Source organism: Eleutherodactylus coqui, chromosome 1 (genome assembly GCF_035609145.1).
Source record: "Eleutherodactylus coqui strain aEleCoq1 chromosome 1, aEleCoq1.hap1, whole genome shotgun sequence".
Lineage (NCBI taxonomy): Eukaryota > Metazoa > Chordata > Amphibia > Anura > Eleutherodactylidae > Eleutherodactylus > Eleutherodactylus coqui.
Window position 1 is genome coordinate 103,050,771 of NC_089837.1, and position 16,978 is coordinate 103,067,748.

At 40.8% G+C, this 16,978-nt stretch overlaps 1 protein-coding gene across 5 annotated transcripts in view; it reads right to left on the minus strand.

Moving 5' to 3' along the window:
* Positions 1-16,978, minus strand: part of KIF1A (kinesin family member 1A) — a 180,408-nt gene that overhangs the window by 27,024 nt on the left and 136,406 nt on the right. The window contains exons 32-41 of one of the 5 annotated variants that reach the window (XM_066598349.1): positions 15,510-15,565; positions 10,260-10,368; positions 9,219-9,285; positions 9,055-9,139; positions 7,449-7,554; positions 6,696-6,722; positions 6,092-6,112; positions 2,559-2,673; positions 1,429-1,562; positions 888-949 (exon numbers count right to left, since the gene is read on the minus strand). In XM_066598349.1, coding sequence (XP_066454446.1) covers positions 888-949; positions 1,429-1,562; positions 2,559-2,673; positions 6,092-6,112; positions 6,696-6,722; positions 7,449-7,554; positions 9,055-9,139; positions 9,219-9,285; positions 10,260-10,368; positions 15,510-15,565 — 782 coding nt within the window. Of the gene's footprint in view, positions 1-887; positions 950-1,428; positions 1,563-2,558; positions 2,674-6,091; positions 6,116-6,695; positions 6,723-7,448; positions 7,555-9,054; positions 9,140-9,218; positions 9,286-10,259; positions 10,369-15,509; positions 15,566-16,978 lie in introns of all 5 variants that reach the window. The other 4 variants (XM_066598341.1, XM_066598366.1, XM_066598357.1 and 1 more) reach the window with 4 other exon arrangements.

The following is a 16,978-nucleotide window of genomic DNA, read 5'->3' on the forward strand; positions in this document are numbered from 1 at the left end:
AAATGTTTGCAGGATGAATGGAGGAATATTAGCTGAAATGTATCAGACGTTAGTAGAAAGTATGCAACAGAGAGTATCCAATGTCATTAGGGCCAAAGGAGCCCCACTAAGTATTAACATATGGAAATAAATATTACTTTTTTGATCAGGTGTTTAATTACTTTTGATAGAATACTGTAGCAAGACATTAGAATTACTCAGATGTGTTACAAATGTCATCTTTCAAAAGGCACAACAATATCGAATTGCTGTATAGAGATCTAGCAGGATTCATTATACTGCCATTTTGCAGTCAGAGGAACATGCAAGAGGGGTTCTTCAAGGATGACACAGACATTGCAGATTTACATTTACTGGAAACACATGGCAAAACTTTACAGTGAGATACTTAATTGTGGCTGGGGATTTCAACCTCTACTGGAGTTCCTAACAGGTTATGCCATATTGACTGAAGGCTATGCAGCCTGCCCACGTCTGAGGGTCTCTGGGTCTCAGTCCTAATTACTAGAATGGCACTAAAGCTGCAGTAGCATTCCGTGCTGCTGCACTGTACTGCTTCTGGGTATTGCGGCTCGGAAAAACTGGGGGCTGGATATAGGGTTCTTGCATTTCTGACATTGATGACCTATTCCAAGGATACATCAGAAATGCCTGGAAGGCCCCTGTAAAATACTGTGTCAGATTTATAGTAACTCTCTGAGCAGTGCCGAAGGGATTGTTGCTTTCTATAGAGCCTCTATCATTCTGGAAATCAGTAGTGGTCTGAGATCTTCGTGCATACTGTATATCTATGACATATCAGAAGTTCAGTTTGACTGAATTTTCACCTTAAACAGAAAATAGAAAATGTGCATTATGGTATGCTAAGTTATTAAAATGCCTCTTACCTGGACTACTGGCTTCTGCAACCCGGCAAAGACTGAGTTCATATACTCCAGTCACACGGTTACTGTAAAAGTGAGAAGCTAGGATCAGGGTGTGGAACCACAGGAGACATACTAAATAGATGCAACCATGCTGGACCTTATGCTGTAAGGGTCTGAAATTATGTAGACAATGTATTTTAAGTAGTCACTTCTTGCAATTGTTTCAGGAACTTTTTGTATCGAACATTGCATTGGTGGTAACATTATATATATATATATATATATATATATATATATATAGGATTATACATGTTATTTTGAAGAATAGTAAAAAAAAATAACAGTGGAATTTGTGACATGCCTTATCATAGACGATACGACAACTATCATTGGCAATACACTGCAGCACATAGCACCATAATGAGTAGCATCATACAGGCACCATGCACACAGCCTTTACTATTAGTTCCATCATGCACTTCCTGAAGCTTGTATTGAGCTAACCCATTGGCAATGTACATATGCACATACACAGTCGTGTCTTTTAGTTAGTATATCTCACCTCTCAGAAGCACGGAGACTGCCTGTTCCAAATAGGTTTCGAATGGAACGGCATGCAGGCAGTTTGGCATCCCGAGAATAAAAGACCATGCAGAAGTCTTTGGTGATGACAGCAGGCTGTGTGCAGTTCTCCATCTGTCAGGGTGTAATTGGTTTTGATTTCCTTTAGTGCAATCCCTTTGTCCAAAATGTATCAATTCAGTTGAACATTTAATAATACATTTTTTTAGGTTCTCATATTGTGTCTTCAGTAGAAAAATCATTATTGAAGGGGTTACCGATGAGAACAAAAACGGTATCTTACATTTATCTTTTGATAATAAAGAAATTACAGATAAATCTTGATTAGCCAAGACTTCAACCCCCCGCCCAAACACATACACTCTAGTGCTGCCTTAACACTCTGTGCCACACGTGTGAGGGCTCTAGCTCACGACCTGAAGGTTGCGGGTTCAATCTTTGCCTGGTTCAGGTAGCCGGCTCAAGGTTGACTCAGCCTTTCATCCTTCTGAGGTTGATAAAATGAGTACCCAGCTTGCTGGGGAAGGGGGAGTACAAGATGACTGGGAAAGGCAATGGCAAACCACCCTGCAAAAACAGTCTGCTGAGAAAATGATATGACGTCACCCTAGGAGTCAGTCATGACTCGGTGCTTGCACCAGGGGACTTTACCTTTACCATCATTGTTCACATGAAAGCAATTCTTGCTTGCAAGAAAAGATAGGACATGCCCTATCTTTCTGCGTTTTACAAAGCAAGCTGCCATAGAAGTCTATGGTGGGTTCAAAAATCAAGGGCAAGGGTGTGACACTGCGTATAACGCAGGGAAAAGTAGACAACTGCCCTTATTGGGCTTATTTAACCATTCTATTCCACGTAAAGAGAGTATCACGCACGTGTGCGATCTGGCCTTTCGAGCTCAAAAATAACAGTACTATGCACTGGCACACACGTAACAGCCTGATTATTTACCCACTCCAAACCTTGTTTATGGCCAATATGCTGCAGGGAGCGTATTTGCGCATACTCTAGTCTGTCGAAGCCCTTATGCTGTCTTTTATGGACTGCAACATATTGGTCCATGTGGCAAAATGTGTTAATATTGACTACAATCCATTTGGGTAGTCTTACCTCTACATAAGCAGATAATGTCATGTAGATCTTTTCTCTGTATGGAGTGACACGGTTCAGCAGTAGAGAATTGTGCATAGAACTGTCCCATGCTACTTCAAAGTGAAAGAATGTCCTGTCATGAGAGGAAATGGTTAAATCCTTGGTGCACATTTGTGTAGGCACTAGATGGTATACACACTGGGACACACAGAACAATTACACCACCAAAGACTCTATTTACCAAAGTCAATTTTTTTCCTTTAGGTTAGGCATATCCAAATTGTGGAAGTGCTAAGACATTGTCCAACTCCACACAGCAGTGAAGGGGAACAGAGTCTCCTAGCTTGGGAGATGTTCCAAATGCATAAGGGTTGCACATTCTTAAACCATTAAAAAATGCACCCAATACTTATTGCCCCCATGTAATAATATATACAGTATATGAAATTGCCCTTAAAATATGTTTTACAAACTTTACGGGGGTCTTAAGTGGGCAACTTATAGAGAGTCCGCAGGTAATGATGTCATTAATGTTGGAAGGTGAAATCGGGATTTTACAAACTAAAACACTGCAATAATAACAGTGTATCTAATAACAGTAAATAGAGTCTGGAGCAGGATACTGCTACATGTACACCACAACTCAGTACACAAGAGGATATACTAACAAGTAGGTTTATCCATGTATATCAATACACATAACATAAAGCAGTCCATGTGCAAAGTGGTCAAAGCAAATGGAAATATTAGGCAATACGTTACCTCTATTCCCTACATTTGGCATATGCATCAGGAAAGGTCCTGCACACATACAGTAAACATATCCATAGGGCCTCCTTCACCCAACTGATACTAAAATTGGGTTGTCCTATTGGCATGTTTTGGGCCTGTATACATTGATATAACTTTTTTCCAACTGTATAGAAAAGAGTTGCCGACATACATTAAGTATACATCTGATTTGTTGCGTGCATTCTTATTTGAGAAATTACACCATTTGAGGACCCCTCAATTTTGACCCTTTATACGCCATGTTTTTTTTTACATTTTTGAAAAATGTTCTCATCTTTTGTAGTGAAAAATCCCATCACATCCTTGTAGAATCTGATTGTTTTCTACAGGCTCAATATATACTAACATTTTAGTGGAACACCTCATTTGGTCTTATGATAGCTACTGTATGTATGGTAAATAACATACATAACGTATATATTCTTTCTAAATGTGTGTTAATGGGACAATTCATCCAAATATTTGACATACATGGCCATACTTGGGTATATACTTTTTTTTCATCGTTTTTTACATTTACATAAAGCAAAACTATTTCTTCCAGCTCTAATCAACCAGCTGCTAATTATTAATTACTGTATTTTTTGGACTGTAAAAATGTTAAAAAGTGCCTGCACTTTATTGTCTGGAATCAGGGGGTCAGGCGCTATTTATTTTTAATGATCAGGCAGATTGCTCACAAAGCCCTCTGCCTGATCATAGAAAAACTGTGCAGTTGTTCATACCACAGATGTGATTAATGGGAACCTGTTACAGATTCATGCTGCCCAAATAAATGGTATGTCCATTGGCCCCCTGTATGTGTTATGCTGAAATGCCGCGGTGTTTCAGAAAAAAAAAACACTTTGAATTTTGATTCGAAACACAGCTCGGAATTAAAGAGTTGGACATCGTCAGCCTGTCCCCCGTTCACAGCATCTAGTGTAACCGCTTTTTTCCTTTTGTGTATAGTGAGAGAGCTGTCAATCAACATACTGCATGTGGGGAGAAGCAGGGCAGCATAAACCTGGTGACAAGTTCCCTTTACCAGGTATTAACCTCATCTTCTACCCTTAACCACCAAGGGAGGAGAGTATTACCATAAACCAGCAGAGAATCAAGGATTAACCCCTAAGTGACTAGCTTATATCCTGCCTTATGGATCAAGCAATTTTCATTGTTGCATTGCAAGAGCCATAACTCGTTGACATAGCCGCATGAGGGCTTGTTTTTTTGGGGACGAGTTGTATCTAATGGCACCACTCTATGGTAGATATAATGTGTTGTATAACTTTTACTACATTTTTGAGGGAATAGGGGGTGGAGTGATGGAAAAGATTAAGTGTTGCTCAACTCTTCTTCCTCCCAACATTACCTGTTATGGAAAAGTCAGGAAGCCCTACACACAAATAAGAGTGTATAGGTCCCACAAAAATCAATGGGTTTGGTCGATTGTAGTCTAATGTGTATATGGGGCCTTTAGACCACCAGGAAGACTACAAAGTCCGAAACTTTTGTTTTCTGTTTAAATTTGAGTGTTTCTTGTAGTTCAGTGTCGTCTATAGTACAAAAATCTGATAAAGATGTAAGGGGGGGGGGGGGGGATCATACTTTTTGTGTGTAGAATATATGTGGACATACCTCATACATTTGCAATCTATACCGTTTAATATACATTTCTGGCATACTTTGGCATAGAAAAGCTGTACTTTTCCTTTTTCAATTAGAAACTTTCGAAACATGGCATGAAAGGGTCTGAAATCTTAAGGAAATTAAATGATAGGCTGATAGAGAGAACATAGACTGCTGCTGAATGTGTATCATTATACACTCATACAAGGAATACCCACAATATCACACAGTAACCAGTTTGATACCAGTAAGAAAGGCAGATAGAAAGGAGAAGATGAGAAGGAAACTACTGGTGGAGAAGCAGGATTAGGATCTTGCTCTTTGGAGATAATAGCAAAAAGGGGATCACAGAGTAGCAACGGATGAGTAAAGATAGGTAGGAGAAGCAAACAGACAGTTTGGGAACATTAAAGCTGAAAATATATCAAAGAGGGAGATGAAGGAGATGAAAGGAACAAAATTCCTAGTGGAAAAAGAAGGTGGTAAGAAAAGGAAGAGAACACGGATTTATCAACTTGTAGTACAATGAAAAAAAGAACTAAATGACTCGTAGATCTAGAGTAATGTGTTGGCACAAAGAATGGTTCTGTTTTAGACTTTCTGGGCAACTACTATTGATGATGTATCCTCAGGATAGTTCATGAATAGTTAATTGGCTGGAGCTCAGGCCCAACTGATCAGCTAATTGGGCGCCAGCTATCAGTGCCACAACACCCAGGAATATGGAGAGGAAGCAGGTAGCTCCAACTGCTGTGCAGTGGCTAGTGCTGGTAATTGCAGCTTCCATTAAAAACAGTAACAGCTACGCCTACAATTACAAGTGCCAGCAACTACACAGCGGTCAGAGCTAACTGCTTCCACTCCTTAACCCTGTGTGTTGAAGTACTAACAATGTGTTGTGGACCTTGAGTGGTGGACCCCAGCCGATTAACTATTGATGACCTATCCTTAGGATGCATCTTCAATAGTATTCGCCCAGAAGACCTCTTCGAGGAGAGAAGTAAATATTGACGTATTTCTGTCAAACAGTTTTGACAGGGAATAAAGGTATTATAGGGGACAAGAAATAAAGGAACAAAACAAGAGGTAGAAATAACCATATATGAAGACAGACAAAGAAACAAGGGCAGAATATCAGAAGTGAGTACCTGGTGCCCCACACGGACTGGCTGCTGAAGGTAGGAGCCCCAAACATACAGAGTGAGAGAGTGCAAGTGGCAGGGGCAATACAAAACAATGTGGGGCAGGTAACCCAGAGACATGAAAGCATAAATCAGTGCAGTGCATGGAGCGAGAGGAATCGGGAGTTATCTACAAAAGTTTCCTGGGTTCTTTAAATATATTTCCACTTCTAAAAAAAGTAAATAAATTCTACAATTTATGCTCTAGTCATATTAACGGTACCCAATACATTAGGTAAAATAGTTTTTTGTTTGTACAGAGATCCAATTCCTCCAAATCTTCTCCATGCATTACCAGGTAATAGTTATACAATGTCTGTCACTATCAGGGAATAGCATGGACTGAATACCAGGAAAAAGATTTAAGGACAAGACTGATCATGAACGTCAATAGGGTTGTTAAAAAATAGTAAAGCCCCACTAAATACATATTCAAACAATTCTAATAGAAAACCTCAAATGGAAAGCAGAAATGGAGGAGGAGCAAGACAGGTGGCAGAAAATGGTAGCGTGGGGAGGAAGAAGGAAAAGATAGGAAACTGGGTTGAGGAATGATAAAAAAATAAAATACCTAGGTGTGTCAGAATCAAGAAACTGCCTGAAATACAAATAATGAGACATTAATGCCGGCATCAGGGGAACGGGAACCATCAACCCCAATGTATCCCAACACATTCATTCAGAGGTCTGCATATCAGTCAGGTATTAGCAAATAGAGCTCTACCATAGCAGTTCTTGCCTGGAAACAATGATCAACCTTAGTCATATAGGGCAGTGTAGTAGTGAGATTGGGAGTGCTAGCATGGGGACTGTGTGCAAACTAAGGAAGGAGAATTATGTGGGTTAGAAAGAGGTAATATGTTATAAGGTGTTTTTAGTCACAAATGGTAATAATGTGACGGGTGTGAAAGGAGTCGGATGAACAACCTAGGCATTTGCAGATGGTATGTACAAAAAGTTAACAAGTATGGTGAAAAGAACTGTGCATGATACAGGGTTGGCTGTGAATAGGGTATGGAATGACTGGGGTTAGTGGTGGAGGTAGATCTAAAGAGTAAGAGTGATCGGAAAGTAGAAGGATGATGATATGAGTTCTGAAATGTTCTGGCTGGGGCGTGAGGTAGAAAGGAAAATTGGGTGAGGGTGTGGGGAAGCTCATGCTAAAGTTTCTCTGTTTCATGCTTAATGAAGAGGTCAAAAGCAGAGTAAGAGGCAAACAAAGCTTTATAGCAGAACCTTACTAGCATTTCCCCCATGTGCCAATAAAGTTCTATATTGGCACGCTACATCTTATGTACCCGCTGATGTCTACATGAACACTTACCGATCACCCCCTTCTGGGGGACGATAACCTGCAGATAGAATATTCAGGGACAAGATGTTGGGGTCAATCAGAGACTCGTCAGCCTCCGGTGTATTCCGGATCCTTCCTAAATTGACAAGACTAGATTTTGGTTTTGTTCTAGAGACATGCTCGGTAAGATGAGATTAAATGACAGTGACAAAAGATGTTTAAAAATGAAATTTGATGTTAATCATGGTACGGTATAATTAAAAGGCATTCACCATTAAAACTTGGTGTTTCAATTCCTCACGTGGCGATACACACAACCAAGCCCTTCATCTGAATGGGACTGCTGGAGATGGTCGAGTACTTGGACTCACCTATGTCTGGCAGTCCCACTGAAATGAATGGAGCAGCGTTGAATATGTGCAACTGTCGCTCCTTTTGGTGTGGGATCTCCACCGATCCCAAGAACTGAGGGGAAGGACAGGACCCCAGTTTTTGGGATCGGTGGGGGTCCCATTGGTCAGCCCATTAATGATCAGCAAGTTATCCTGTGGATAGGGATTAACTTGCTCTCGTGGGAAAATCACTTTCAGGGGCTAAAAGCCAGCTCTGATAATGTTCTGCTCACTTAGGTGCACAGCTCATTCCATGTATAAGACATGCAAGTAATATAGGTTTCAGCTTCTATATACAAACATTAGTAATTCCAAAGCAAAAATCTTCAAAATTTTGATGAACTAAAAAACACACAGGCCCACATTAATTAACTTTGGCTTAAAGTCAGAAAATTAAAATAAGTTTGAGCCAAAAATGTACTATTAAGGGATGTTTTACATAGGTGCAATATTTCTGCAATACGAACCTAAAGACGCAGCTTAATTTGCAGCTGTGGATTTCCACTCTATAAACCAAATGTATACACGCAGAGTTTGGTGCGAAATTATCTGTGTCTTTAGGTGTGTTTTGTAGAAATATTCCACACCTGTGAAAAGTGCCTAATGAATTTGTCTAAATGTTTGGACGACACTCCTGTGATAAGCCTACTTTTGTCAGACATAGCGCGAAACAAACATTTACGTGTACGCACAATTTTGGTATACACAATTACTTGTGACACTTTTCGCTGCAGTTTTTGCTAAAAACTGTCATAAATGCATTGTTAACCTCCCACCAACATGCTTTAGAAATCTCCTTTTTTTAATATAGTACTTTCATACATATTGTTTGAGCTGACAGATTCCCTTTAAACTTTCTTTCCAAACCAACAGGTTCGAGAGCCGGAGGAGCTGAGCAGACTGATATATAGTTTTATGGGGAAAAATGAGTATAACTTGTATTTAAACCAGTCCAATGGGCTGTTCTATCAGTAACTGACAGCCTTCCCTGTATGTGCAGTCATACACAGACAGCTGTCAATCACTAATAGCTCCGCCCATTAACTGTTCCGCTCAGAATGAGCAGAGATATAAATGTATAAAACACAAGTTTTACTGAATCTTCCCCCATAAACTATATATAAATCTGCTCAGCTCCTCCTGCTCTATAACATGATGCCTGCAGTTTGGACACTATGTTCGGGCTGACAGACTCCCTTTAAATCTTTTAAGTTTAATGGGTGGACTAGATATTAGACACTTACCAACTACTAGTTCCCGCACCTCCAGCCATTTCAGCTCAGCACCCGCTTCATGAACAAGAGTCACAGATATGCGTCTTTGAATGCCCTGTGTGGGAGACATTCTTGATCAGAAGGATATAAAATTTTTGCACTTCGAAGGGACAAAAGACAAAGGGAAAGTTTACCTGATGGAGAAGGAAGGTGCCATGACAGGGTAACCCAGTTCCATGATCTACCGCCACAGGTATATAGCTGTAACAGAGGAAGCAAACCACATATGAGGTAAAGTACTGAGCATACTATAGGGTGGGCTGCAAAAAAGTATCCCGGCACCACACTCATTTTGTTCTAATTACTAGCTGCATCCAGATGGACAGACAGATAGACAGAAAGATTCCTTCCCAAAAAAGTGGAAGGGCCGCCATGCAATGTTTTGCCCAGGGTTCTCTAGCAATGCGGACCTGGCCTAGAGGATACTACAGCTGATATCAGCCAACAGACCTAATGTTGCAAGGTGCATTTGCTCAAAATTGACAGGATAATTATCAAAGTTGATGGCCAGTCTTATCAAACTTTCTGAACCATTTCGAGGAACTCCTATGCAAATAGTTTACAGCAAATCATTCCAGTGCAACATTCTGGCCAAGACCTATGGACTGATTTGTCCAGTTATTACCAAGCATGTTTGAGCAGAGTAAAATCAATTTTCTATACATAACGTAAAAGTCCTAGCTCTAGGCACTACTGCTTCCCCAAGTTTAGCATTATGAAACCATGTTTTAGGATGTATTTACTAAAATACACAATCTTTAGTACTCCTTGTAGTATAAAAGCAATATACAGTACCCTCCAGGGGTTTGGAATCAATGTGGTAAACAAAAACATCATTAGCCAGAAACATCTCCTGGGAGGTTCTCCACCGAGAATGGAAACATATCCAAAAACATTTAAAATTTGATCTACTGCATACCCATAGTATGCAAGGCAGTCATACAGGCAAAGACTGAATACTTCGAAGAGTCCAAAATTTGGAAGGTTTTTTTATTTTCCAATTTTCATTTGGAAGATTGAATTGTTTTGTCTTGTTTTTTTTAGTTCAATAAACATGTACTTCCCAAAGTATTGAGATTTTTAACTATTACTTCCCAGTTTTACTTTTTAAAGGGAAGTTTGCAAACGTTTGAAGGGTATTGTATCTATAAAAGTTTGCATTATTGGATACTTACTCTCCATTTGCTTCCAGCTCACAGATTTGGAAGAATGCCATCAAGTCATACTTGCAGTGGCATTGACCAGTACTGGGAGCACGCTGCTTTGTTAACTTAGTGGCTGGAACTAGAGGGAAAAACAACAAATATTTAGTAAGAAAAAATAGTTATAAGGTGCTGGCCTTGCAAACATCATTGGCTTGGTGTGTGAAGTTTTGATATTCTATGTGATGTACTGTAAATGGCTTCCATGCACTGCACAGGGTAGTTCTGGGAACAATATTGTCGCCGTCCAAATCTCCAATTTGTACTGAAGAACTTTTATAGGGAATGTTATATAGGTACGTGATCTGTGCATATGCACCGAAAAGAAACAAAAACAATTTGGAACTACGTAAGTGCATGCAAAAGTATGCAAGAAAGTAGAATATTGGAAAAGGTAGAGTACCTAGAGTCACAAGCAGAGCAACATAAGGAATTACAAAATACATAAAGTACACTTTTGACTTGTATTTTATGTAACTGTTCATCACAAAGAGACTCAATGCTAAGTTATAATCTTGCATTATCGCATGGCTCCCACACCATTGGAGGTGGAGAGTGCTGGAGAGCTCATCCAGACGCCCACCTCCATTCACAGTGAACAGGCAGTCGTTTAGATAAACAACTGCCTGTTTATACTGAGTGAGAAGTCGTTGATTAGTCGCTTAGTTACAGCTCACTGAAACTAAGTGACTAATGAGCAGTTTCTTGCTCAATAGTCTGGCGGTTACCGCTTTTACACAGGATGACTGTCGGTCAAAATAGCTCGTTTAAGAGATTTTTCAACTAATACCCAGGCTGTGTAAAAGTACCTAAGTTAAAGTAAATTTCATATTAATGTTAATTGCAAAATCTACATTATTTATATCTGCCTTGTTCTCCTGCAATGCAAAGTTTTTAAAGATCTAAAAATGTGTTGCTTTTGGATGAACCCCTTTACCAACCCACAACAATGAGCTGATCATTCCTGGGACCCATTATAAATTGGCTGTTATCCCATGGGGGAGGTGACTGCTGACTGATCATTGTCCCAAGCCTATTCAAATCAATGGGCCATCTATGTAATGTATGGACAAAGGAGCTGCTGCAAAGCAGGAGGTACCTCCCAGGTCCTGACTGGAGGACTGTCCTCTGTTGACTCTGTTAGGGACTATTAGGGGTATGGCCTAGTTATAGCGGGTACAGAAGTAACAGTAACACCTGGCCCCTGGCTCAATGTCCCCTGTTACACATTTTGCAATGGATCCTAGGAGCTTCAAGTAGCCACTAGAATCAATGATGCCAATCTTGTTGGGTCTGTGGAATATTTTAGATTCTTCTTCTAAGAGATCCTAAAATTTAGACATCTAGACAAGGATAAATCTTGTCTGATGAAACTATCCTCTAGTGCAAAGATGTGAATGTCGAAAAGACAAACAACCTCACAAATGTTTAGAAGCTTCCATTTTTTTTTTTTTTACCAAAAAAACAACTTTAAAGGATTTTATACTTTTCCATCAATCTGTTAAGGGAGTTATCCTGATATACAGTATTCTACTGGCTGATTTCACATCGGGTGCTGAGGACACAGGCACAATACTTGTTGGGTGTCAGATGGCCTCGGTAACTGTCCTGCCCATCGTGTAGTTGCATCTCTCTCCATGCCCAATGTCATATTAGATGGGAAGAGTATGCCTAGGCAATTCTTTTAACCTGCAATACATATATTTATGTTATGTGGTAGTGAAGGGTCTAAGCAGTAGGCTTGGGAGCCGAGTCTGCACCTCACCTGGGGGCTGTCAGTGGTTTCAGCCAGCCAATGACTACTGTTGTGATCAGAGAAGCAACGCAATCGATAAAGAATAAAAAAGTCATTGGTCTCAGAATATGGCGACAGAAAGTGATTTCTGTTTTTAAAAAAGTATTTCATTTTTAAAAGTAGAAAAACGTTAAAAAAAAATTATAAATTTGGTATCACCGTATTTGTGCTCACCCACAGAGCAAAGTTCATGTCATTTTCACTGCACTGTGAATGCTGCAAAAACTAAATCTCCTAAAAATGGCGCAATTGCATTTTTGAAAAAACTTTTTTCGACTTCAATTTTTAAACACTTTTTCCATACATTATATGGTACATTAAATGGTACCATTAGAAATACAACTCGTCCCACAATAGCCTTATACGACTATGTCAATGGAAAAGTCCAAAATTATGACTTCTGGAAGGCAAGAATGAAAAATCTCTGGCTCTGAAGGTTAAAAGGCTGCAGTCGGCAATAGCCAGCTCTTGCTAATCTATTACTACTGTTCAGGAATACAAATCTATGGCCTGAGACTGATGAAACCTAATCTGTAGGTTGGTGGAATACTGTTGTATAGTGTTGCCATAGAAGATGGAGCTCCAGGCAGCGCACTATTTAGGGTTGCAATGGAGCCTCCAATTTCTCTATTAAAGTTAAAAACAGCCGTAAATCTAGAGATGGGAAGACATCAAGTGTATTGAGAGCTTATACGTCGATCAGCCATAACATTACAATATTAATAAAATATTAAAATAAGTTCCGTGTATCTCCGAAAATAAAACCTACCTCTAAAATAATAAACCAAACCCCGATTTTCAGGGGATCTTGAAAAATAAGCCCCACTCCAAAAATAAGCCCTAGCTACACTGCATAAAAAGCAACACATTACCTACAGGCACCGTCCGGGTCCCTCCCACTGGTCCCCAGGGTTTTGGTGCTCTTGTTTCAGTCCTCAGCCGCCAACAGAAGATTGCTTGTTGGTAACAGGGTTCGTAAGCCTAGCCTCCAGCAAGTGATAGGGTGAAAGAAAAGCTACTCTGTGGGTGGATGTATAAAGTTCAGTGATATATAGTGGTACAAGTGTAGATAGGAGGTGCTACCGGCCAGACGTGTACATGTACGAGACAGGTCAAGAAGTACACAATGGGAGTGAGAGAAAAATGGCTCAAGGCGCAACGACTCCAAAAAATGGTGATGATGGTAAGATATAAAGATTTTATTATATGAGGAATAAAACCAACAGAACAAATGCGTTTCAAGGAAAAACGTCTTCTTCAGTAATTGCTGGAGCATGACATGTTGGATGGCTACTGTGAGTATATAAGTTGCCATGCCAGCGCGGCCAATAGGAAAACTATAGGGAGAGGACCAGGCTACAGGTATGGCTCTTGGTGTCAGAAGCGTAGATACCATATCATCAGCATTTTTTGGGGACATTGCGCCTTGAGCCATTGTTCTCTCACTTCCACTGTGTACTCCAGCAAGTGATGGCTCTGATTGGTCCACTGTGTACTCCAAGAAGTGATGGCTCTGATTGGTTCTCGAGCACCACGGCTGAAACCATCAATGCAGTGCTCGAAGAACTAATCACATCCATCACATTGGTTCAATGCTGTGGACTGAAGCAAGAGCGCCGAATCTGTGGAGACCAGCGGGAGGGACCCGGACGGCGCCTAGGAATACCCTACAAGAAATCCATTTTGGAAGGGCTTTGATGCAGTCATCTAGCCAATAAAATTTGTCTCTTGCCAGTCGCTTCTTATGTTTGCCCATTTTTCCTGCTTCCAACAGATCAGCTTTAAGAACTGACTGATCTGCGTAATACATCCCACCCCTTTACATGTGCCATTCTCATAAGATAATGTTATTTATGTCACCTGTCAGTGGTTATAATGTTATGGCTGATCGGTGTGTGGTATAGTGGTGAAAGGCACACTGACAGACCAAAGTGTAAAGCACACAAAGTCAATGACCTTAAAAGGATCCACACGCACCATGTTTCTGTGCCTTCATCACAGCACCAGTCATCTGTAGCACTGAAGGCTTGTGTTGTTTTGGCCTCCTAACTGATCTTAGAATACAGGTGCCTAGGTTTTCCTCATCTGCAGATAGTATAGGGACCAGGGAACTCAGCTTATGGAAAGTAGAGTGCAATGGAGGGGGTAGAAATGGGGTGTATAAGTCTTGGGAGAGCACCCAATAGGGTTGCATTGAAAGAAGCCATAGACATAGATTGTAGATAGTAAATAGATCAGTAAACAGTAAGAGTAAAGAGAGCAAAAACAGGATGTGGGTTAGAAAAAAATAGGGCAATTCATATTTACATAACTGTGTGTTATTAGCACTTACGATATTTGCCTACTACTGTAGTAAGTGAGGCATTCTGAATGCATCCTATAACAATTATCTGCAAAATGCTAAGCACTTCTCATCAAAACCGACCATTACCCACTAGGGGGAAAGTGGGATTGGCCATACATGTTCCTTGGCGGACCACATAATATATATATAAATGGGCCAGGCCCACCAGCGTGAAAGCTACTCTGTCCTTGGCTCTCTGCTCTTGCTAATAGAGGAGATCCGGAGAGATGGACTTCCCTAGGACAACTCCTATAGGGCACATGGAAAGAGGATGTTCAAGTGAAAAAACTTAAAATTCTTTTAAAACAATTGAGTCTACAAGATGTCAGATGAGCCTGTAGTTTGAGGCACATTCCCTCATCACATGCCATCAGTGGTTCAACATTAGCTGAATGACCTCCTGGGGCATTACCTATGAGGTATTTCCCTTTTCAGGACTCTTTTTATTAACTACAGTACATGTATATCTCTTGGGTTGGTGGTGTGACTTCAGAAAGTTAGATCTATGTTAGAAAATAGGTCTATTTTTTCATGCATGGACTATTATGTTTTTTAATTCCATCAGCAATGCAAGTAATGGTTTTTTATTGTGCACAGGTGGTAGAAATTTAAAAAATATATGATGCTGTGACAGGTGGAGTGTCCTCCCTCTGTGAACCCTTTTGCATGGTGCAATCAACATTGATTGCAGCAGATAAGGGGTTAACAGCGGGGATCAGTGTTCTCACTGATCCCCGCTGTTGCAGAGACAGACCAGCTGTCAGGCATATACTGCTCCTGCTACAGATGATGGGGGTTCAGCCTTTAAGCCTGCATCATCCATAGGACGTAAATGTATGTCCATTTGCAGGAACAGCTTTCTACCCAGGATGAAAATGTATGCCCTTGGGAAAAAAGGGGTTAAGTGGAAATAAGTATTTAAATAACAGTTTCATATTAGCAAGTGAATAATAGAAATAATACAGTTCTAGTCATAAAACTATATAAAATACTCAATAATTGTATACAGTATGTGATGTGTGTGTGCTGAGTATAATTTACTTTATTGTCAAATCTCTGATCACACAAGGAGCAGCTTAACTACCTGGTTTGGACAATGGCATGACCCTGGGAAGGAGACGTCTAGAGGAACGCAGGGGGCTGTGAAAAGCAAAAACAGTAAAAAGAAAAGTAATACAGACTATCCTTAGTCATAAATACATTACACAAAAATTTCCCTCTGTATTTGCTGTTACAGTATTGTAATTGGCTGTAATTTTTATGGCACGTTTTCCACAAAAGGAAATATACTATCCATGTGTTAATAACTAACCCATAGACCCTCATACCCTAATAAAAGGGGGACATGTAAATGACCACCTGCCGGAAACATACGACAAACGGTTGCAGGGGATGTTTTCAACAATTGGCAGTTGCCGGCAAAAGCTGCAATCAGTGCGCACCGCCGCTGCACAGGTCACTCACCATCCGCTGGGGCTGCCGTCAGGCATCGCTGCCATTTAAACTCTGCATGCCTTTCCTCTGCTCATTCCCAGGCTTCTGTCCTTAGGGCTCATGCACGCTCCCACCCAGCTTCTCAAAGAGCCAGTGCATGCTCCCATTACTTGTCCCCCTCCAATTTGGTTTATGTACTTGTTATATTAGGCATCCCCCTAGCATGGGTGCCTGCCTAAGCAGTTTGGTTTTATCTTGCCAGTTGTAGAAAAACTCCCATTTGTGGTCCTGGTTTAGAACCTCTTCCTGTATTTGATTATCCTGACCTTCGTACTCCTTGAATTCAGTTCTGTATCCTGGATTCATTTTTTTCTGCTGCCTGCCCTGACTAATAGCATGGACCTTGTTTGTACACCTATGCTGCCAGCCCTGACCCAAGCCTGCCTATCTACTACTTGTCAGTTCAGACCTTCATGTACCACGCCTTGACTGAGTGCAGCATCAGCAACCACACAACCGGGACTATCTGTGTGTGTAACAGCCTGGTGACCCAACAGCAAAGCCAGCATTCCACTTGGAGGGGTTAAGCATGAAAATTGGGGTTTCCTAGGTGCTGCCACCTTAGCCAACTGGTGTGTGGCAAGGCAGACCCACAACTACCTGTCTGACACTAACTTTACTTCTTAGATGCCACGGCCAATTTTGACCATGCCAACTAAGTTGTTAGCTAGAGGGGGGCCATCTCCTCCACATCACAAACATGGAGTGCGAATGGGTTCACATGACAGCCTGGAGTCTAGTGATGGCTCCCAGGGCTGCCATGTATTGTAGCTTAGCAAGCCCTGCCTGTGGCACTTTTCCCTTAGTCTCCCTTTTTCCTTTGATCTGAGTTTGTCTCATAATGCACGTAAAACTCAGAAATATATAAAGAATTATGTTATGCAGTATGTGTCCCAGGAGATCAGCCATGTCCCCGCTCTTGCTCCTCACTGTCCTGTGTCTGACTGTAAGACAACTGGCTGCAGCATAAATGGAACGTGATCGCCCTCAGCTTCTACCAGGTCCATGCTGCAGGTATCGGGGCTGCAAAGTTGGATGGGGAGCAACACGGACAGATGA